General features: G+C 41.5%; 1 protein-coding gene across 5 annotated transcripts in view; it reads left to right on the top strand.

Moving 5' to 3' along the window:
- AGPAT3 (1-acylglycerol-3-phosphate O-acyltransferase 3) overlaps nt 1–24376 on the top strand; it is a 97257-nt gene that overhangs the window by 57603 nt on the left and 15278 nt on the right. For all 5 annotated transcript variants that reach the window (XM_042788597.1, XM_042788598.1, XM_032994452.2 and 2 more), the window contains 3 exons: nt 17657–17883; nt 22339–22508; nt 22706–22867. In XM_042788597.1, the coding sequence (XP_042644531.1) occupies nt 17706–17883; nt 22339–22508; nt 22706–22867 (510 nt within the window). In that variant the 5' untranslated portion in view covers nt 17657–17705. The remainder of the gene's footprint in view (nt 1–17656; nt 17884–22338; nt 22509–22705; nt 22868–24376) is intronic.

Here is a 24376-nt window from a genome sequence, read left to right as displayed (position 1 = left end):
GGGGGCTCTTGGGACAGAGTTTTTAAAAATATATATTTTATCTATACTTACTGTATTATTCACATATCTAAATGCTAGGCCATTTCACTGATGTTTTTTTCAGAATGGCAGGGGAGAGGAGCATTGTCTTGGCTGGCACTTTCTCTGTCAGGCCTGTGGACTGCAACTGTCTGCGTGCCACCATCAAGGGAGGCTGAGGGAGAACGGGCCTGAGCCTGGTAGAGGCGTTTTCTGGGTGCATCTGTACAGATTATCACTCAAAACACAAAGCGTGACACGATATATTTCTATATAACATCTATTATCTGTGGATAATGTGCCCATAATCTGCGGTCTGCTGTGCTTGAAATATCACCATGTTTGTGTAAAAGCCACTGTATGCTCTGCTGCTTTATTTTGACAGCTTAAACTGAAGCGTTGAGAAAATAGGTGTCCTACATTGACTGGGTGGTTGTCTGTAAGTTAAGAGCCTAAGGATTAAAACAGCCAGTGTCTTTATAACACGCCTATAGCACCAAACCATGCAATTTTAAGAGCGTAGAGTATTCAAATAAATCTGGAGATTGCAGAGAAGTTAAAGCTTTGAGCAGTGTTCTCAGTATGAATTTTGGGGGGTTGTTTCTGTGCTGTGGCTGCTGCTTATGGATCTGCAAACATGGGAATCTTGAATATCTAAGAACACGTTACACAAAGAATTTTATGCCCATGTGCGTAAACCATGAGTTTATCCAGGTTAACATAGCATTGCTGTATATTTAAATTTGATGACCTGAAGAGGTTGAGCTTGGCAGATTTTCAGCCTGCTTCACTATGGAAATAAAATTTATTTATGAAATGTTTTAAATAATACATAAAATATTTTATAAAATACATTTCTCTGTGTCCCTATCAGCGATATGTTTTGAACCCATTGAAGGGTTTCTAGCCACTCTTGGCTGGCAGGTATCAGCAGGGGTATCGCCAAAATAATGGAATACTGCAAGTTTCATGGAGGTAGCCACAAAGAGGAGAAAGGGACTAGTAAGAGTCCCTACCTCAGGGAAATGTAATGGCATAAAGTTGTGTGTTCTTTGATATCTGGGTCGCTAAATGAATGTGAGATTGTAAAAGTGTCAATGCTAAACTACAAGTTTGTAGGGAACCAGGCTTTTGGAACTACTTGCTAAACTCCTTTCTTCAGCAGGTGTCTTTCTGATGATGAGTAGCTGTCTACTCAAGCTCCTCTATGCAACCATGCATGAACTAAACAGATTTCTATATACTGGTCGGACTTGGAGCTTAGGAAAAACATGAGATACTGAAGGCTGGAGGAAAGACTGGAAGAGCAGCTGTCAACATTGCACAGACTGTTTTTTTTACTCTTGAACACAAACCAAGTTGACCTAAGGGACTTTGCTGATCATGCCCCTTGCAGTGGTTGCTCTGTCACAGACATCTAGTCTGGAGGGACAGGCACTGTTCCGCTTTCATTGGGGATGTGCAACAGTGCAGTTCCTCAGGCACTTGGTCCCCAGTGGCTGATTTGGATGCTCTTTGCAAACAAATGATGTCAGACTGTGATATGAAAGAGATGTGACTTAACACTCTGAAATTTGGAAGATACAGTGAGAGAGACCCATTGTTTTCATGATACTAAGGAGATTAAGAGTAGTGAAACAAATGCTCAAAGTAATACTTAAACTTACATCTGTCTTAAGAAAGATGAACTTGCTTTAAATCAAATATTAGATTTGCAGAGCTGGTAGAGGAAAAAATGAATCTGTGGCTGAGTTACCTGATAGGGCATGTCTAAACTGCAGCTGTGATGTGATTAGTTTTAAAGGAGGGGTGAAACACTTGTAAGAGTAGCCATGGTAACATAAAGCTCACTGCAGGCTGCAAAAAACACCTGGGAAGTGGAGTGAAAACTCAGGCAGTTTGGGCTTAATTATTATTGCTCAAAGTGCATTGCCTGCCTTCCTCTAGAGCTCATTTGATGACATTTCAAGGAGGAAAGACGTCTCAGAATGGTTTCCCATGGTCAAACATGAGGTCTCATAATCCTTTTTTCCACAGAAAAAATGTAATTGTAGGATTGTAATTTTACAAGCATTCATTAGTTAAAAAATAAAAATAAAAATAGAAGAATATAGTTGGGTGGGACCTCTGGAATGTGCTGTTTGAGTTTAAGGCTGCTTTCATCAGGGCTTATTTCACAAGTGGACTGGGTTGCTCAGGGCTTTGCACAGTTGAGTTTTGACAATGTCCAGGAATGGAGTTTCCTCAGCCTCCCTAGACAGCTTGTTCCAATGCTGAACCACTGTTTGTATGTTGCTAATACAGCTAGCAGTAGTACAAATAGGTGTCATCTTTTAATATATGGTAAGAGAGAAAGGAAGCCTTGGTGAGGAGCAGGCTTTGCCGTTAGTTCCTTTTGGAAGACAATCTGGGAATGTTAAGGGCTGTTGTTGGTGAGAAGTGTTTGATCTTCCCACCGTTTGTGTTTGGGCTCTTTGAGTTAGACCCTTGTGAGATGTCACTGGGGTCGTGTGTGCCCCGGCAGGATTTGGGCCCCTAATACAGAGAGTACACCTGTGATGGCTGCCCTGTGCGTGCCCAATGTGATGGCTGCGGGGTGGATCCAGTATTGTCTCCCTTTGCACTGGCTGTGTTTGGGTAGTGCGTGCATCCAGACAGGTGGTGAACGGGCGAGAGCAGCTGTGTCAGTGGCTGGGCTTCCTGACATGACGTCCCCAGATGACTTCATAAATATCCAAAATTTCAGGAACTGAGATGCCTTCTTAATAGTCTGTGTCCAAAGGTAAGCGATTGGTCACCTCTTCCAGAGGCTGCTTCTTGGGAGAGGCCGGTTCACAGTGCAAAGCAAACATCTGAAGTTTGGTGGCCTTGAAACTGAAGTAAACCTGGAAGCAGCCTGTGGGTTTTCTTTGTTGGTGGCCTTTTTGCCTGGAAAGGAGACAATCAAAGCATATGTAGGTGTCCAGAGTTTGACCTTGTCTACATGAAGAGCGGATCTCTCATCCTCCCTTAGGAGACTGCCAGGGAAATAAGTGCTGTCAGCATCTGGGGTTGCTCTCCTCCAGCTTGTTCTATAGTTCGAATTAGTACATCCATCAGTAATTGTTCAGAGATGATTTTCCCCACATCACTGTCATATATGTACTCTGTTCTCTTTAGCACAGTCCCATTTATAAATAAAACCAGAAGCTGAAAACACAATTTTGAGATGTGTAGCAAAGATCATAAAGTGCTTGCAAGAACTGTCATCCAGGCAAGGATTGAGGAGACTAATTGGCTGTGTATATGGGAGTAGGTAAGATGACAAAAATGCCGTCAGAGTATAGATATCAAGAATGCATTAACACGGAGGAGAGGGAGAAGCTTTGCAGAGAGAACTAACTAGAAAGTACGAAATGAAATGTCAGAAAAAAAAATACTGTCTATTAAAATATAATAGACCTTGTTCAAAATATTTTTTAGCAGAAAACACAAGTGAGGAAGTGGCTTGTAATAACAGAAAATTGATGGGAACTTGAGTTCTTGAGAAATTACTGTAAAAACAAAACTCACAAACCATTAGGATACTATTTTGTATCTTGTGTTCAGAAATAGCATCAAATGCACTTTACTAAATAGACCATCCTTCTACTTGGTACACGTATTGCCATGACAAGGGGAGAATTAAAAACAAAACCTTTGTTGTTCTCAAGAGATCAATAATAGAAGCTACACTTCTGAAAATAGGTATTTACGTGAAGAAGGAGGCAAGATAAGTCAGGGATATTTTAGGTTTACTATCCTCTTGAAGTGTCTGAGAAATGTTTGGATTGACCGGTGATTGCTTTGCTCCTCCACCGGGAGTGGATCCGGTGGAAGGAAGCTGATGCACGGGGCAGAGCTGGAGAGAGCCGCACTAGTGTGTGCGTGGGGATGCGCCTTGCTTCCTTCCTTCCTGCACCCAGCAAGTTAGGAAACAAATAGCCCAGTTCAGAGTTTTTTCTGGCAATTACTAAGCTTCTGCCTGGCTAAATCAGCGTGTTGTAGTGGTGACTAACTGTGTCTCTGTGGCATGGTAGTAGCTAGCTATTAAATTGATGTCAGAACACTGATGTCATTTTACTTTGTGGATTCAGCAAGTAGAGGGAAAAGTTACAGTGATGAGGATTTCTTTTGACGTAGAAATGACTCCTGTTGTAGTTGCATGTAGTGAGCGGGGGGAAATAACATGCTAAATATACTGGCTTGGACGTGGAGAGTGATGGATGGAAGACTTGTTCACGCTGTGAATTCAAATGTACAGGTTGCAGAGGGAAGCATGGCGTGGTGCTGATGTCTGCTCCGCTGTGCTGCTTCGCTTCTGTACTCTACCTTAGTCTCTCAGCTCTTCGGCTACCTGTATTTCAAGGCTGCTCATGTCTTCCCCTTCCTCTTAGCTACCTGAGCACTTGCGAATCGAGTTTTGGCCTCCTCCCTGCCCTTGGCTCCATAAGGATGCCGGGAAGCTGCAGTTTTGAGGGAAGTTTGTGCTCTCCCTGTGCAGTTCTTGGACTGGATTTACCGTTGACCATGTGTCAGGTTTTCTGTTTTGCAGTTACATGGCTCATTTTGGAAAATGTCTAAGGGAGCTGTGCACTTTTATCATTGAGGAGACCACTCAATGGTGATATATGTTTCCATATCACTGATCTGGAAACAGGTGACGATTTCCAAATTATAACTTTTTATACAATATTTAACTTGCAGTTCTTTAGACCCTTTGCTGTTCTCTGAAGAGCACAGAATTACTGGTATTATGAAATATACTTGGGCTATCTAGAAAAAAAATCCCAATACTTTAAAGAAGTCAGTGTCACTGATTACTTTATTTGTCACTTCAGCTAGCTACTAGCTGACCAGTGCTTTGGTCACTTGCTGTCAGTGAACCCTCTCTTCAGTGATGGTGGAGGCACTCTGAAATTTTTAGCAACTTAGGAGTGGTACAGATTGGAGCAGGTGATTCAGGAAAGGGTACTCCAGCAAATCTCCTGTCAAATTTTAAATCCCTACATCGAAATATAGAAATACTAAAGTTTCTCACTGAAACAGTTACATTTTAACCTGGTGGGAGGACTTTTGTTTGTTTGTTTGTTTGTTTTTGTCTGTTTGGTTGGGGTTTTTTTAAGACAAAGGGATCTTTTTTAACCTGATTAAATTTCAGAATTTGGGATCTAATGAGATACTTAATTACCAGATACGAAGCAGATGTTAGTCTCCAGTTAGAAAGCAGGAGTCAAGGTGATGACAAATGATCTGAAGTGGGTCCCTTTTTAAATATTTGTTAGTGTTTTCCCCGTAGTGTTCATTTAATGCTTAAAAAGTGCTATCAGCATCTAGACATAAATCTGACCAAATCCTGTTTTATGGTAGCAATCATAATTGTAGTAGCTTCAGATTTTTGTATTCATAAAAATGCATATTCACCTGTGTAGCCATACTATCTGGCTTAATTTCAGAAAGAATGAAAGTCTTTGGAGAGATACCAAATTACTCTGAAAATCCACTCTGGACAGTATTCCTCTCACTAAAAAGAGTAGCCACAGCCAGAATGTTTAAGAACATAAGTCTACTAGAAGGGAAAAAACAAGGCATAAGTACCACAGAAAGTGTGGTCCTCTTTCATATTCAGAGACCACATTTTCTACCACCTGTTTCTTATTCAGAGATTGCAAGAGGCTCTTTACTTTTTCAACTCCCAGTTGGGTTTTCAACTTTGAATGAACTAGTTGAAATGAAGAAGGTAGTCTCGCTACACCTGCTAGCTCTATCAAAACCAGAAATAATTAAGGCAAAAAGTCTTTCTTCGCGGGAGGAATTGAAAATGCTTACATTTGAGGGGAAAATGTCAGTATCAGCATTTGCTCCATGGAAAAGGCTGAAAATAATAGAGCTGCTCGATGCAGAATGTGATTTCCTGGTGGTTAAATCTTGACTTGACCTCCAGTCAAGTGGGGCAAAAGTCCTGAGCTTTTCAAAATAACAAAAATGCCTTTTTTTCAGCTATATTGAGAACTCACTGAGGCAACTCACAGCTTCAGCTATTTCTGTGGATAATTGCATGTTTATAATAGATTATATAGTAAGTTTTAGTCTCTGTCCTCTTTCATCATTTTAAGCAACTGGCGTGTGTTTCGGGTTTTTTTAATGTGGGTTTGGTTTTGGGTTTGTTTTTTTTTTTTTAATCAAACTGAAAACCTGGGTTGTATTTCTGTCTCACAATATGTACTTGTATTGTTGGTTTTGCCCACCTCCATATAAAGTGGAGGGGGGATTTGTAGGGCTGAGGCAGGTTACTGCCCTTTGGCCCCTGCTCTCAGCGAGGGGCTGTGTCAGCCCCCCTGGCTGGACTGTGCAACACTGCCCCCCAGTATTCAAGGTGTTTTGTGAAGCAAGAACCGTAACCTGCAGAGAGAACAGAAGTAGGAGAAACCAAAGATCTATCACAGATAGAATTTCTTTACCATTTGTGAAGTTAAATGCAAGGTGAGAATCTGTTCAGAGCCAGTTAAGAACTGGGAAGAATTACTACTTTTTATCGGTCCTTTTTGAAAAGAGCATATATAAAATGTTCATTTTAACTTTCTTATTACTCTGTGTTGGATAATCTATGCCTTACCTCAAAAGGAAAAATTCAGCTGGCATCAATTACTTTATAGAGAGGGAAGGGATTTGATTTTCTTGCCACATTGCCTTAAAAAAAGGAAGATTCATGCTTCTGTCAAAATGCAAATTTTATTACAGGTCTGTGGATTACAGATACTGTGTAGCAGTTGCATAGGTATGTAAACTGCAGTGGGAAGAACAAATAAAGAGCTGACTTAAAAACATTGATTATGGCCAGCCCAGCCTTTTGACATCACTTGTAAATCGTGTAGTCTCCTGCCTTCCACTTCCCATTCTTTCTCTGATTATAATGCCAATTTTCTACACACCATTTCTTTCTGAATACTAGAATAACTAATGGGTTAAAATGAAATTCTGTCAGGCCTATGACTGCTATCCTGGAAATGGCTGGTATGTCCTGTGCATGTTATAATTTTATATATATATATAACAATTATATAAGTTATTTTTATATATTTATGTGATTATATATTATATATAATTTGTATTTTTTTATATATATGTCTAAAATAGAAAAGCAATTTTCAAATCCATGTCTATGTGGAATTTTGCCTTACCATACTGAGACCTGCTGGTAGCTGAGGAGCATTGTTTGAGGTTGTCAGTATGGTGCTAACCCACCAAATCTACAAGATCCCCAGAGCATCCCAAGCATGAGCCGTAACCCTGGCTAAAACAAATTATTCTCTCCATTTCCCTCCTCCTAGGGAGAAGCATGTTGCTTCCTTCTCCCCTGCCCAGAGGTCTGGGGTCCTCGGCCATGGGTAAAACAGATTTCCCAGCCCTGGCTGCAGGAGTGGGCATGTGTTTTCAGCCACTTAATCCCACTGCTGAGTAGTGGAGAAGTGTTTTATATCCTTTACTTCCTGTGGGAGAGGAGGTAACTCAGCTCCTCCTGGGGCTTAGGGAAGAGGTGGCAGTGGGGGTATTAGAGCAGACCCCTATGGACAGTTGTAGGCTGTTGCCCCACTTTGTCCACCCCCTGCTTTGGCCAGCTGAGGCCCAGAAGCCTTAAAGCCACATCACGGTGGCACTACACACAAACTGGTAAGTGACAGCGTAGACAAGTTCACCTGGCAGCGGCGGAGAGCGTGAGCAGCACAAGCAAGTGGGCGATCGATAGGTGCCTGTGGGGACGTGCTCTACGTCTGCAGCATCCTAAAGCTGTGTGCCGTCACTGCGGAAGAGATTTCCTATGCCTGCAGTGTAACTTTGGAGCAAGTCAGAAGCATACAGACACTGTGGTCATCACAGGTTTGTTGGCTTGTTAAAACTGCTTAAATGTCTTGTGCTTGGTGGCAGTTTTGTTCATTCCAAGTGCAGTGGTTAAATGATGTGTGAGCTCCTGCCAGGCTATGCAGTAAGCTCCATCTAGCTGTTAGCTCTCACAGGTAGCCATTTCTTTGTGTGTAGGGGTAAAGAGATGCACAATATTTACTGAAGGTGCCACTGAAGTCCCTTCTTAGATGTCACTGATGAATGAACCTGGCTGGGAAAAGTAAAGGGAGAGCATCCCAGTACTGTTTGGCAGGTATCCCAGTATTGCCTGTCATCTGTCACACTGGAAATTGGGCAGGACACCCTGCTGTTGCACTCAGAGTGAAATTGCAGAGAGCAGTTAGCAGGACAGAAAATATTTGGCTCTCCTTTAGAGAACTGGAGTGGATCTCTTAGACCTGCTGAAGTGTGCTGAGTTGTCCAAGAGCTACTCCCAGGCAGCTTTTGCTCTCAAAACCTGTGCAAGCTGGAAACCTGACAGCGTTTTTCAGAGTTTGGGGTTCAGAATACCAGATGGACAGGTGATGCCTGTAATGCTCTGCACAATGGCATAAATCCACTGTGGCACGCAGCAGGAATCTTGCACAGGCTTGGGGAGTTGTTGGCATGTGTAACAAAGAGGAGTGTAACATGAGGGAAGGAGTAGGGAACGGGACAGCTAGCTTAGCATCCTGCTTCTCCCCTGAAGGAGTTTTACCTAAAGTGGTGAAGGGGAGAGAATAGCTGCCCCCAAACAAACAGAAAGGGCAGGGGGGAGATTAGTAAGCTCTTAAGAGAAGGAGCAAGACTGGCAGAAAGCGTTTGACAGCCATTTCTGACTGAGTCACATTTAACAGTCTGTCTGGAGGCACAAGGAATTTGCAAAACAGGATAATTGTTCCTATTGGTTTCTTAAAATATAGAGAGTATGAGTGTTCTGGCTCGTGCATTTCAGCGTAAAATGTCTTGCTGTGGGCTGATGTTTCCCCCTGGTTTTATCTTTTCTTTTAAATAGCAGTGTTTCTTGTCTTCTCCCCCTTCCACGTAAGAGCCAGGGAGGCTTGTCCCTGCTGCACCTTGCCGTGCCAACAGGCTGCTGGGAACACAGCTCCCTCTTGCCCTGAGTCCACGGCTCCTGTCTCTGTGCGTGGCTGCATCAGGGAGGTAGTGCTTGGGAGGCTGACTTCTGGGGTTGTGCTGCAAGGAAGGACACGCACAGAGCCCTGCGTAACCCCCAGGATGCGCAGTCAGCACCGAGCAGGGGGGACACAACCCCCCGTTACGCTCTTGGGTTACTAGAACCTTTTAATGGGGAAGCTGGTGCATTAGAACATGCACATTAGTTTACAGTTTAGCTTAGATCTTACGCAGCGAGGCTTACTCAAGTGCAATTCTTTTTGGTTCAGGAGACCGTAATTGGAAAGCTCTTACTTTTTGCCCCTAACTGTTGATTTTTCCACTTTCCGTGAAAGGTGAAAACAGCAGTAATGTGTGTCTACCAGCCTTTGGTTTTCAAAACTAGGCTAATCGTATGCCATGTAGAACAACATAGGTTATGGTGGTTTGTTTTTTTCTCTTGGTAGCAAGCAGGTTGAAAGAACTTGAGCTCAAATGCTTGCACTTGGGCAAATATTTGGCATCAGTAATATTCATGGTTAGGACAAGGTTTATTAAGGCTCTCCCAAGTTTCTGTAAATATGCATATACCCACAAAGCCTCTCTGTTTGAGCAATGAGGCAAACTTGCAGAACTTGCAAATTATTATCTAATCTAAATTTAATATGCAATTAAGGTTTTGTAATTATAGCTTTGGGAAAAATTAACTTTACGTGTTGTTTATACTGAAGTGAAAGTGCCAGACTGCAGACCGAATGATGACAAATGGTGTGTGCGTATACAGGGGAGAAACAGCATGCAAACACCTACAAGGAGTTGTAAATGACATACTATAATAGAAGCTATCCTCAGTTTACTAAACCATAAGGCAGTGTTTGTCTTCCTGAAATAAAAAGCTACATGCATGCACAGCCAGGTTTTGAAGTAGTGGGACTCCTTCACTGGAAAGCTCAACGCAGAATCCTGCGGTATCTCTTGCAAGTTACAGTGAGGCTGTTCTATTGAAAAAATTATGTCGGCCAAGTTCAGCGATACTCAGCTGTGACACTGAAGTTGTGTGGGCTGGTTTTACCCAGTGAACTCACGACAGAATCTCTCTAGTCTTCCCTGTTGTGAACAGAAAATCCTTATAAAAATACCTTTGTTTTCTTCGTCGGTAAAGAGATGCTTGCAGTGAGAGGAGTCTTTCAAGCAGTTCTGCTTCCTTGTGTTGGTTGTCTTGCAGCCAGCAGATTTCTAAGCAAGTCAGGATTCATTTCTGTTATCTGATCCATTTGTTTAAATAGAGGCCGAGTTAACTGAGTGTGTATGCGGAGGAGAAATTGAATTTGTGCACACTTGCTTTTTTTTTTTTTTTGTATGTGCCAAGTACGATAAAAAGAAATGGTTGAAATTAAATTTGGAAAATAGCCATTTTAATATTGCTTGAGTTTTCAACTGTAATACTGTAGCAACAAGTTACAAAAATATAATTTCATCTCTAGCAGGGGCATATGCACAGTGCTCTCTTCAGCGGGTGAGGAGGTTTAATCATGGCAGTAACACTTGATTGAGGGTGGGGAGGAGGGAAAACTGTGCCTCAAATGCAATGATACCTGCTATCGAGAGCTGTTTTATCTCCTGGTTCCATCGAGCTGTTTGAATGCTTTGCATTTTTGCTTTGTTTACATATTCTGTGATCTTCTATCTATAAAGTACAAGTTAACTGGTTATCTTGATTTTTTTTTTTTTTTTTTTTTTTAGAGCAGCCCATATCTTAATAGGAAGCTACCCCACATTTTAAAGACAAGAAAGAGCGCAGGAGCTGAAGTCCCAGTAGGATATGGACCTCTTATGGATGTTCTCCATAGGATGTGGGGTGGGGTTGCTGTGGGAGAAGGTGCTCGGCGCACATAAAGGCCTCCCCACAGTGGGGCTGTGCCCTTGCACGGCATCTGTGGGGTGAAGGGATGACTTTGTGTGGTCACTCCTCAGTGGAGTATGCAGAAAATATTCACGTATGCATTTTATTTTATAACCTACTTTCTACTAAAGTTTAATTGGTAAACTTAGTCTTTTAATAATGAAATTAAAGATTTATAGAGTGAAGGCGTGAACAGGGACAAGTGCTTCTGTTGAGGATGTGTGCTCGTCACGTGGTTGTCAGTTGTTCTGAGTGACCATCACATTATGCCTGGAGTGAACACCTACACTTTACCTATGGCAGAAGAAAATGAAATAACTTCTTCAGGACCTCTCATTCTGTATGCCTATTAAATGACGATGAATGTCAGAGCAATGTGCACAGCTTTTTTTTTTTTTTTTTTCCTCCCCACCCTTGAAGCATTGGCATCTCATTAAGATGATGAGTTAAGCAAAAGGCTTTCTATTTGATGGAAACAGACTAATATCATGAAAAATCTCTACAGATACTAAGCCAAACCTATTGATACTAGTGGAGGTTTCTATGATTTAATGGACTTTAGATCAAGATCAAAATAATTAATATATTTCAGACAGTGGTGATAAGCTTTTACTCTTGACCTTCTCTAGAAACTGTCTATGATGCTGCTTTAAAACCAAGATTGACAAAATTTCAAAGAATAAGTTCTCACCAAATTTCATTATGGTAACTCAGTAACATTTTTTCTTTTTAAGATCATATTCCTAGTTCTCACAACTCAAATTTGCTTCTTTGTGACCTAAGCTTGGCTTAGGGTCCTCTTCCATACACTTTAATTTCAGAAATTCATGACAAGCAGGATTTTGAATGAACTCTGAATCAGCCTGTCATTTCACTGAGAGATATATAGGGAAATTAGACCTATATTGTGTGAGAAACTAAGATAATCTTACTGTCATGCTTAGGTTTAAAAGGCTATGTCTGTAGTAGACACTTTGTAATGCTGTGTGGGATGTGATTGAATAGTTGTCTATTTTCACAGCATATCTGGAGAATCCCTAGTACAGACTGTTCAGATAGACCCCAAAACCATTGTTATACCTTATCTCCTTTCATTTGCTTATTTGCTATACTGACTCACTGCTGTTGATCTAAGCTATGTTTTCTAGCCTACTTAGACAGCTGTGGTTGCCAGTGGTTCTTCTAAAACTATACTAAAATAAATGAGGCCTGAGTGGAGGCTGCTTTTAGTGGTGCCATGGCAGAGTGAGCAGGAGCCTTGTGTTGCTTTTTTGAAGTATGGGGCAAAACCCTGGGTAGATAATCAGTCCATTGGTTTTGTATGGCTTCTGCATTGCATGGGTCAGGCTGCCAAATTCCTCATCCTAGGAGGAGATGTGGTACAGGGCAGGAAGTGGAAAACCACCGATTACCTACTTTATTCCTGAATATTTTCCTGTATCAGGGGTATTTGCTGTGAATATATCATTACCCTTTTAAAAGCTGGATAGCCACTTTTGTCTTTTAGCTATAAAAGTATTGCATATTCTGCAAGGAAAAATTATTTCCTAGGGGTGTCAAAGGTAAATTACTTTAAGCATTGAATGCGACTTGTAACATGATAACATATTTTTGTGTGGTTTGTCCCAGAACTGTCCAGGAAAATAATCTGCCTCCCCTATGGCAATGTAGCACTTTTGAGGAATGCTAGAATAACCAGACTGGGACCTGCACTTTTATTTATATGCTAAACAGCTATAGGCAGTGGCATTGAAAGTTTTCCTTCTCGTCTCTGCCTTGACTGTTGGGTAGCTGGTTAGTATCCTTGGGTTTTCTGATCTTGTAAGAGAAAGTGAGGGGAAAAGACACTTATGCTAGTGTTTTTCATAGCTGCTTTTAAAAGAGAAGTAGCTTGGCTGGGGTCATCAGAGAAATCTGGAGGGCAGGAAGTCTACTGAGAGAAGAGGTGTTTTCTTCAGCTCCTTGCTGCTGCTGTTTGTAGTTGTCCTCCACGTGTGTGTGAAGCAGCTCATGGAACAGATAGTTCTCGCTTTGAATAAAAAAAAAAAAGGTTTTAACTTTCCTTGGTGTTTTTGATGAGGCAAGTTAGCAGAATTCTGAAAAATAGTGAAGAAACCTTTGATGAGACATGGTCAACAAAATGCCTTTTTGTACTGCTTCTGACTTGTAACGTTATTAGCCTTTCTTCATAGACAGAGTTTGCCAAGTTTATACAGGCATCAAGGAGGCTTACAAAGATCAGTCTGAAAAATACAGTGTTTTAAAATCTGATGGTAAAAGATGTGTTTCAGTATCATGAGGGTTTCACTCTATTTCTCAACTAGCAAAAATGTTATGAAGTTGGTAAAATATCAGAATTAGGGGGGGGCAAGATTTGGAGTGGAAGATATCTGTAATTAGTTTAATAAGTGGAAATAAATGTGGTACAGCAGAGTGGAAGCAGGTGAAAAATGACACCAACATTCTCAGAAAAACTGAAGGCAAAAGGCTAGAGATATAAGTACTGGCTGCTGCGGTTTTTCTTGTTGTCAAATACATTAATTCTTACTGGGTTGGAATATTAGAACCAGTGGAGCAGTTTCTAATTTAATGTTCATATTCTTGCAAACCTCATGAACTTCAGAGGGATTGTACACACATGACAGCGATAAATTAATTAAAACCTGGAATTTGAACTGGAAATATTATAGAATGATTAATGGCTTAATTTTTAATTTATAGTTCATAAATAACTACATTTCATGAAGTGGCTGTAATGTGCTTAGTGCACAATGTGCATCTGTTTTTTTTTAACCTGATTTCTTAATAAAACGAGTCTGATGCAATCCTGCTGTTGCTGTCATTCTCCTTTCTAATGGCTTTTGAACTTTGTTGCACATTTCAGCAACATTTAACAGAGAGATATTAGTCTCAAAGCAGTGTAATCATTATGATTTTCATCAATGTAGAAAGCTGGGTAAAGGAAAAAGGTTGTATTCCTCCTTCTACTGAGACGTATTTTTTGGATATCAGAGAACCCATGTGAACATGGAACCACAAGACGCAGCTGTGTACCCAAGAAAGCTGTAGGACATCTGCCTTCTTGCCCTTTACTTGAAGGGTATATCAATAAGGGAGGGAGCAGAGAAGGATGCAAAACATTTAAGAACTTTCTGATCAGAGGAGAGAAAGATCAATACTATGGGGACTGGTTTCTGACTTCATGAAAGTCAAATAACCCTGTGAGGTAAGGCACTGGAAGGCAATGAAAGTGTGCCACTTGGTTTGAGCTGGGTTTTACACTAGTGCTGTCCTGCAGCGTGGCCATGACAAGCAGGCACTTGGCAAGCATGTGAAAGCCCGGAGAGTACTGAACTTGAGCGCAGTTCTCAGTGTGGCTACCTGGGAGGAAACGGAGGGTTTGTGGTGAAAGGTCAATATTGCAAAGTTACAGGATGCTTTAGGGGGAGAAGGGAGAAAAAAGATTCTACCAGTAGGTTTTTGAATATGCACATGAAATGAGTATACTTTAAAGAAGAAAAAATGAATAATGCTGAGCCTTGCTGTCATAAACTAGGGCAGATGTTTACTTCCTAGACACTTCATTTAGCTGATCTTAGTAGATGTATCAGATGCAAAAGTGTTGCTTCTCCTTGCTCCGGCAAATACCGATTTTCCCCATCCTCTCCCTAGCCCAACCGTGGGATTCAGCAAAACAGCTGCTAATCACCCTTTGCCTGTTGGCCTGTCCCTGAATTGCCTGGCTGTCCTACATGGGCAGGAATGCAGAAAAGTAAAGAATTCCTGGGTTAAGATTAACTAATTATCTTAGAAGTCAAATACAATTAAGTGAGATATCGGTAAAAGGGACACGGGCAGGTTCTGCATCCAGCATTGAAACTGGAAGGATCAGACAATGAGGCCAGCCCATATTTCAGTTGATCTCTGTCTGTTTTAAGGGGATGTTTAAGTAAACCAGCTGTGCTTTACGTAGCAATTGGGCAAGTGCTGTCCTTGAAAGGTGCCAGAGAGGAACCAGCTATGCTTTGGCTGCTGTTCTCTTTACCCCGTAGCAACACCAGTAAGACTGGCAGTCCCCAGGTGCCCAGGCGTGCAGCGAGCCCAGGTTTGGGCACACGAGGCAGCTGTGCAGTGTCACCAGCCAGAGCCACGCAACTCTGGGGTCCTGCCAGAGCGAGATGGTGCCTGGCGTGTGGGGCAGGATGCTGGCACAAGAGTGACAAATCCCGTTTCCCCCACGTGACGAAGCTGGGAAAGCAACATGCTGCAATGTCTCCAGCTTTCTGTCATGTAAAGAGGGATCTGTCCTTTTGGGTCTGTAATGTGGTAATGTCCTTAATGTAAGGGACAAATACCAGAGTGCTCCAGACTTTGCTCAAAGCAAAGAGGCTGTGGAAGTGGAGCCAGGGCATTTAATTTGAGGATAATACTTGACATTTCTGGTTTTCCTTGTGCTGTTTGTATGCACTTTGGGCCCTTGTCTGGAAGGGGCCAAGCTGTGCATTGAAAGGCAGTAAGTGCTGGTCTAATGACTAGGATAGATATGGTCATTAGCAAAACTGCTTGCACATAGCTATACAGTAGGGATTTGAGAAACGGGTGGGGGGGTGAGGAGGGAAATTAATATTTTCTTGTTTGTTTGAACTGTGAAGAAACCAGATGTTGAGAGAAACCAGATGAAGAGAATGACTGATCTTGGATATTAAGAATGTGGTGTTTAATGTTTGGCAGTAATTAATATAATGACTTGAAGAACATGCCAGTGGGAAAGATAAATGAGCCCATTGCTGTGTTAGGGAGTCAAATGCTGAACACCACAGCTACCTCCCATACAGTATGTGTGAACGCTGCTGCAGTGTTTTGGCTGTATGAGACAACTATACTCTGCAACACTTTGGGGAGGGGAGAGGAAACACGGCTCCACTTGTTTGTTTTTAAGCACGAGTCTCTGCTTCCCAACAGCTATTCTTAAAGTAATTTATTAGTGGAAGAAATGTTTATTCCATTCTTACAGGAAAGCATTGGGAGAATTTAGATTATTCATCATAAGCTTCAATATCGGCTTATTCAGCTTGCTTTGCTTTGATTTCTGTGGTAGGCACAATAGTGGCACTATTAAAACAGACTTTTTTTTTCCTCTGTAATGTGCTTCTGAAGTGGGTAGATTACTCATGATGCAAATAGATTTTAATTGTGCAAAACCTAGACACCCTGTGCCTTGAAAGGCAGTATCTGATTTGTAGAAGAGACAGTAGAAAACAAGCTTTCACAAGTAAAACTACTGTTGAGTTTTATAAATAGCACCATACTGTAAACAGGTGGCAAATGAAAATGGTTTGGTTCCTCACAGCTGGCAGGTACTTTATTTTCAGGCACGAGGAACTTCTGCATCACCTTCAGATGCTTAGCTTGTCAGAAGTGTTTGTTACCATCTACTGGTTGGTCTGGTCATTTGCAACACTTGTAAAAGCTGAGCATAAATACTGTCAGCAAGCTTTGGCTGTGGCAGAAAATCAGGGTCATGCTTTTATTTTTTGGGTGAGAAGTTGATGCTGTGGTTTGACAGCATGGTTAGCCTAGTTGTAGGACTTCTAGTACCCAATGGCTCAAAGGCCAGTGACAGATAAGGCAGGGTTTGGAATAAACTCAGTCTGGTGGCTTGGTAAATAGATTTTATTGGGTTAACTTTGTACTGTTAGGATTTGTATTGGACCAGACTTGTCTGCCTAAGATACTATGACTTTCTGCACAAAGCCATTGCCTGTCTTGCTGCACCTGGTATAAATATGGCATGTACCCTGAGAGTTTAGTGCTCTGGCTCATTTGGTGGAATCAAGATTCTATGCCAAAGCCCTCTCCAGATCAAGTTGGTACTGTTACATAGCCTAAGGTTTTTCTATTATTTCACTTTTTTTCCACATACTAACTGGTATATTTGATCGTGGAACTGGGGCTTGACAAAGTGAGAAGTTAAACTTGCTCCAGTATGGGGTTTGGATGTGGGAATACCTAATTTCCATTTCCATGCCTTCATGTTTGCCAGACCGATGCTCTGTGTGACCAGCCCTGCTCTTTTCATTCTGAAATTCACTGCAGGATGAAGAGCCTGCTCCCCAGATGGGCTGCTGTACTCTTCTAGTCAAAGCAAACGCGAAACAAAGTCCCTGTAGCCCCCGGCAGCTCTCACTCGGTGCTTGTTAGGAAGAAGTCTGTACCGAGCAGTGGCTTTGAAGGCAGGCCAGGAAGGCATCGTCGGCAGCTCCAGAGGCTCAGCGTGCCATTTACTGGGTGTTGGAGGGCTGAGGCTCCCGTTGCAGTTCAGGGAGAGCAAAGCCTGAAGGTACAGCAGTCACAGTGCAGCTTGTTTACCGACCGGGGCTCGACTGCTTCACTGTGAGTGCAGGGCTCAGTGTTCTTGCCAGCATTAAGTCCAATTATATGATCTTTGTTTGAAGAGAGGTGTGAGATTCATCTTCAGCAAACAATAATCTTCTTAGTGGGCAGTAAATTGTAAATAATGATTCCTTACTATTTTTGGAAGTGGTTTGCACCATCAACAGTTTATTGTGTGAAGACCTAAATGAGGCAGGCTTGGAGAGCAGTGTTTATTGGGTTGGGTTCCTGTTGCTGCAGCTGCAGGTAGTGTCTCAGGGCTCTTGCTTTGCCCTTCCTCAGGGCTTGTAAATCCAATCTCCATTTGATTCTTTTCTTTTCTTTCAGGACAATTATTCTGAGTGACAGCCCTTGCACACACTTCTGAGTGGTTATCATGGGCTTCATTGCCTTTCTGAAGACCCAGTTCATAGTTCACCTCCTCATTGGGTTCGTCTTTGTTGTGAGTGGACTGATCATTAACTTCATTCAACTATGCACGCTTGTCCTCTGGCCCATAAACAAGCAGTTTTATCGCCGAGTAAACTGTCGCCTTGCCTATTCACTTTGGAGCCGTGAGTATTCTTGAAGGGGATGCAAGGGCTGGGGGTGGGGAGGGGAGTGTTTTTTGTTTCTCTTTTTGTTAATTAAAGAAAAAAATATATACATGCTTATATGTATACACACACAGAGACACGAGAGGGAGAGAGAGAAGTGCTAAGTTAGACATAGCCTACTTCAGAGCAGTTCAAAGCAGCCATCTTTTCTGGAATATTGGGAAAACATACAAAAGTCAAGGGACTGAGACATATTGTCACTCTGTTACTCAAAAAAGCGGGGAAGTAAAGCTCCCCCCCACCCTCAGCCCTGTCTTTATTGGCAGGAATTGCTGATTCTGTCTCAATACCATCTTCATCCAGCATCAAAGCCAGTGCTAAGTGATGGGGAAGGGGGAATTCACAGGGGCTGTTTCAGGTACTGAGCATACGTGTGATATTGGCCACTTATTTAGGGGCCCAAGTCGACTGTGTGATCTGCACAGGGGTGTAGATGACTCTATAGCTGAACTGTGCGACAGCTTCGGAGTCCTCTTACACCCTACAGAATCTATCTGAGATGCCACTGTCTCCTCCTGTGAGCAATTTGTTGCTCTTTTCTAATGCCTGTGGGATAGCCCTACAATGAGTGCAGCTGCTTTGCTCTCCTCTTTCAGACCTTTGCAAAACTTCCTCCCAGTGGTTGGCTTTTTTTTTCCTCTTCATACAGTTTAACAGGGGATTAGATTTTTGAAATGAATGTTTAGAAGGCTCCGTAGTCCAAATGTCACCTCCTGTTTCGGCAGTGAATCATCTAATTCATTTCCATTCTCCATCCCCTCCCAGTATGCATGGCCACTTACCTTACTGTTCAGCACAGCATCCAACTCCCACTTTGGATAAATGAGTCACCTAAGTGAGTACTTAAATTACAATTGAGCAGTCCACTGATAGGCACCCACATTTCTTAAATCATCAATGTGAAGTACTACCGACAAAAACTTTCCGAAGTGTCTAGTTCGGTTTCTTTTTCAGCTTGTTGTCCTTGTCCTTCTCGTGCTTTTTGTCCAACCTATTGAGAATGTTGTCTGAGAAGCACAAGAGAAAGGAAGTTGAGTGACAGGGAAACTCTCAGGAGAAAAGATATTGCAATGGAAGAACCTATAGGTAGAAACTTCAGAATTAGCTTGGTTGGAGGGGAGTGTGGATATGAGGGATTTTTTTTTTATTTATTTACTTGTAAGATTTCTTAATGTGCTTTTAATAATCTAGACTCTGATTTCATCCTGAAAACTATTGTTGCACTAATAGTCGGGCTTTTCTGAAGATATGAACTGCCTGTACCTGGAAGGCTTCTAGGTTCAGACATTTGATTTTTACAAGTTAGCATTGTGCATGGAAAAATCACACTTTACATCTTGTATTCGCTGGAAATAGCCTACACTCTTGTCCAAAAAGGTTTGGAGAAGCTGAGTAGATAATTGGGTTGTACCTAGGATAACTCCTTGTGTAGAGCCTACTATAAATAAAATGACTGAGAAATTAAACTATGAAAATTATCATAAGTACATGGGATTGCAGAGTGCTGATGGCCTGTAATGGAAGAGCTGACAGAATATGCACTTCAATTGTGATTTATAGCAAATTAAGTAAGCTGTGTAAATGCAGCAGTTCAAATGTTGTCATTCATAATGAAATATATTTCATTATGTGGAAGCCTTTTGGCAACGAACCTGTAGGTTGGTGTTCTGTTCCGGATGCTATGTTTTGCTCGTTTACCCCAAGCTGTTTAGTTTCAGGCTGAGGGTGTTCATGTCAGAGCCGTCTGTAACAGATGCTGCTCTGTGTGTCTGGCAGAGGATCGGTGTGCTGGGGTAGATACACAGGTGATCTTGTGTCTGGCTATGTATTATAGCCAGACTATTCTCACTGTATCTCTTCTCAAATACATAAAACACAGTATAGAAGGGGAAGGAGATGGACTTTATCTAGTGTTCGTGGCAGACATTTGGGGAAAAAAGTGTCTGTCAGCCTCTGGCCTCAGTGTAAACCCTTTGCAGCGCATGTAATTCATGATGGGTAGTCTGTACTTCAAGCTCTCCCACATCACCTCCTTTCAGATGACTCACACCTTTGAAGAGTGCAGTGCGTTTGGTTTAATCCTGTTGCAAAAATAATCTCTCAAACGTTAGTACTTTGAACTGAGGTGAGCTGTGCCTCTTATTTGCTTTGTTTCTGGGTGGCTTGTGAGGCCATAAACCCACCTGCCTTGGTACGTGGGACCCCTGGCTGCAGGAGGAGTTTTTTGTAGCAAGGTGTTTCTTGTCCTCTACAGCAAGTATCCCAAGCAGTGCAAGTGTTATTGTCCCTTCCTTCAGAAGGATGGGCTTGCTGTGGCATTGGCAGGATCGTTGTCATGCAAAATAGCTGTAACACACTCACCCAAAAAAAGGAAACGAGCCCACTCTCAGTTATAATTACATCATTTATCAGTACTCTTGTGAAGGGGCAATCTGTTTCCTTGTATTAATTCTCTGGCTCGTCAACCCTCCTCTCTCAGTATGAACTCTGGCAAATCTCTCAGCAAAGGTTCCTCCACTATTTAAGAGTGAATGGTACAAGAAATGCTCTGCAGAAAATCATCCACACTTGTCTCTGCAGAACTTTTTCTGATTTTTGAAGAGACACACCCATTTTGTTTTATTTCTGATAAGAAAATGCAATAACTGTAGCAGGTGATGGAGATAGTCTTCCTTAGTACAAAGACAGCAATGGAAAGGGGAAACTGCTTAAAGTACTGCATTGTGTTTGGTACCACTTCTCTGTTCTTCTGACCACCTGCTTGGAAGTGCATATCTCTCAACTGAGGACACTCTTGCTGTCCTCTTTGCCCTTTTACTGAGCCAAGATAACCAGAGCAGTAAAGGTACGTGATCACATCGTTTGCAAAGAAGACAAAACTGGAAAGCCATGATAGAAACCTCTAGCTGGTATAAACTATTATTTTGCCTTTCCTCTGCTGTATTTCCAGTTGACCAGGGTTATACTTTCTTGATCAGCAAGTTGCGTAACTTCGTCACGCCTCCAAATGAGTGAGTCTTCAAAACAGTATAGGGGAATAACCTGGTGGATAAGTGGTCACGTGGGGAATACAGTTGAAAAAAAGCAGTGCTAGAGGAGTTATGTATGTATGTTCAGCAGACCAGGATTGATTTTCCCTATCATTCACCTAAATACTGTGTTTGCGTTCTCTCTGATGTGATGCAATATTGGACCCACTCTTATTTAGCAGTATTGATAGATTACACTGTCGTCATCCCGCTGATCAGAAGCCCTTGTGCACGAAGGCACTGCTCCATTTGGCAAGACCAGGGCCTCCCAGCTGAAAGTTGAAATACTGTGTGGCAGAACCTGATGTAGAGAACTGAGGGGGCACCTTCCAGTTTTGAACCTGTGAGTTTGTTGTAGTAACGTGGGAAGAGTTGGACTTTTGAACGCCACATTTGTGCAAACTAATTTCGATTGTATCCATATCTAATTGAAAAGAGAAAATACCAGTGTCTACAGTTTGCATGGAAGTAAGTCTTCCTACTGGGAGAATGAACTGTTCTCATACTTTTTACAGTTATCCCATGATACAAGCAATACCTTCCATCTGCCTTGTTGTACTGAAATGAGAGAAATAGGCTAACCATAGCAACTACATTCAGTGTATTTTGTACATTCAGGGATTCTGAAGATAAAAAAAGAGGAGGTGGGAAATAAGAAGAGTGGGTAACAAAGGAAATGTTCAGGGTGGAGTAAGAGATGCTGGGATACTGAAAAGCTGAAGATGACAGAGGGGAAAGGCCTCATTCTTTCTTTGCAGTAAAAGAAAGACACGATTTACCATTCCTGTCTTTGCCTGGGTATTTTGATAAATTAGCTTGATTCTCTGGTGCTTCTGACTGACCATAATACAGAACGGTTAGAGTCCTGTGTTCTAATATTAAAATCCATTGCAGAAGATCTATGGCACTGTATCCCTTTAAAAGCCCTTTATTGGTCTATTTACCTCCATAAAGCTTGTTTCATGTTGAGTAAAAGCATTAAATGCATCTATGCATAATTTGTATTCCACCTGGGAGAAACTGTACTCATTTAATGTAGCAATCAACAGCTCAGCTGTCTATTTTCAGGCACAAAGTTCGGGGTTTTTTTTCCCACTGATCATGAAATTTCACATTTATAATATAATGCCCAAACTTGTCACTATTAAAAACTTGCTAAATTATCTGTAATGCATATATCTAGTACCCTAAACACCTCTTAAGGGATGGTGATGTGATTTGGTATATACCCATCCAAGTATTTCATCTCTACTGGGTTGGATTGAAAAGGTGACAGTGTTGTTGGGAGTCAGAAGAGACTAGGCACTGAATGGGGCTGGAGATGAAATGCTAAATGCTTTCTGTAAGTGGCATCCCTAATGTCTGTCTCCATCCTGTTTGTTAGAGTTGGTAATGCTGCTGGAATGGTGGTCAGGCACAGAGTGCACCTTGTTCTCAGACGAGGCCACAGTGAACACCTTTGGGAAAGAACACGTCATCATCATCTTGAATCATAACTTTGAAATCGACTTCTTGTGCGGCTGGACTATGACAGAGCGCTTTGGAGTGCTAGGGGTACGTGGGGCCATGAGCTTTCCCTTCATCTGGAGGATGATAGGTCTCTTTAAAACCCATGCACATACAGTTTCTTTGCGTTTGAGTTTCCAGATATAACTCCGTCAACTCTTTGTCATCTTAACTTTAATGTCTTTGATCTCATTGTACAAATCAGCAAATGACATTTATGATTGTTGGTTTTGTTTTTCTCCAAGAGTTCCAAAGTTCTTGCTAAGAGAGAGCTACTATATGTGCCCCTAATTGGCTGGACGTGGTACTTCCTTGAGATTGTTTTCTGCAAAAGGAAATGGGAAGAAGACAGAGATACAGTTATTGAAGGATTAAAGCGTTTGGCTGATTATCCTGAATATATGTGGGTAAGTGTTGAGTTCTTCCTCTAGTATTGACTGCTAGGAGTGAAATGATGATGGAGGACTTCACGTGGTACTATGTAGCCTTATGTATCAGAAGGTCTGCTCACTACTTTCAAGTGCTGTCGAGGAAAACCTGGGCTCTGTTTCAGGAGGTCTTTTGGGATATGCTGGTAAAGTGTTGCTCTATTTGCCTGTTGGTAAGGGAAGTCATTTGGGAAAATGGTTCAGAAGCTTTCATAGATGATTAGAAGCTTGATGATAATTTGTAAATTGGGCTTGTGTAGTAGTTGTTAATTTTGTCTGACCTTATTTTTACCTAAAAAAAACAACCCCAAAACAACAACGACAAAAAAAACCCAACCAAACAAACAGAAAAAAACAACCAGCCCATATTTGAGTACTAAATCTATATAAACTTAAGCTACATTTTCTGAGGTAGGATAAAGAGACACATAAACAAAACAGTCTTTTCTGGAGAAATAAATGAATTTGGGGAGGGGAGGATGAACAGACCATGGATTTTGATAGGAAGTTCTTGTTAGTATGTTCATTGATCTGTGAAATTACAGGTTTCCCAAAAAGTTGCTATGATAACACATGGCAAACTTACATCTGTTTCTGCAGTTCTGCTTTTCTTTTTTTATTTTGACAGTATTTGAAGTCGAGGGTGAAACATCTATGTTTCGTTATGTGCAATATTGTTCAATTTTGCTGCAGCAACACAGTGGTATAATCATCCTATTAACTCTTTATCTTTGAATGCAAGTGTTTTGATAAGTTGGTTTGCTTTTATAGCAGTGCCTGCGATGTACAATTATTTGTCTCATAAAACATTTTAAGAGGCTTTTTGTACGTTTTAAGTGATTTTTCAGTATTATCCAATACAGCTTGTTAAAATTGATAGTGAAATAGTAAGCCTTAACTAGTACATTGTGAATGAGTCATTTGTGATTTTTATATCATTACAAAGTTATCTGGAGAATGTATTTTAAACTACTTAATTGCTTGAATATGTAGATATGAACTACATTTAATATATCCTCCTGATTAGTGTTGAAAAAAAGAAAAAAAACACCAATTAAAAAATCTCAAGACTGTGCTTTAGTTGCAAATCTATACATTTTAATGATTTTACAATTGAGAACCAAGGACTAGTCTCTAGGGAAGACAACTTGAAAATATAAATGCAAAACATCTTTGGCATTGATTATTTAAATCAAGGCTTCCTGCTTGGTAATTTAAGTCATGATTAAAATTGACTCGAGTAAATCAGCTTCCTAATTTTTGTGCATCCTAAATGCCACAACTGGGGCTGTCTGCGCAGCCTTCCCCTGTGAGGTCTTCCCCACACGTGCACCGCAGCGTAGTCGGTACCTCACTCACAGCCTCGGTCCAGAAGGGTCACTGTGCCATTGCGTCGAAGACGGTGAGAATTTGGTATGGAGGAAGGATCTTGCATTGCAGACTGGGGTTGAGACTGCGGTGTTACACTCCGTGCCCTGTGCTGTCCTC

The sequence above is a fragment of the Tyto alba genome, unplaced genomic scaffold (genome assembly GCF_018691265.1).
Source record: "Tyto alba isolate M040663 unplaced genomic scaffold, T.alba_DEE_v4.0 Super-Scaffold_14, whole genome shotgun sequence".
In the NCBI taxonomy this organism is placed as follows: domain Eukaryota; kingdom Metazoa; phylum Chordata; class Aves; order Strigiformes; family Tytonidae; genus Tyto; species Tyto alba.
This window is presented reverse-complemented; position numbering and strand designations above follow the sequence as displayed.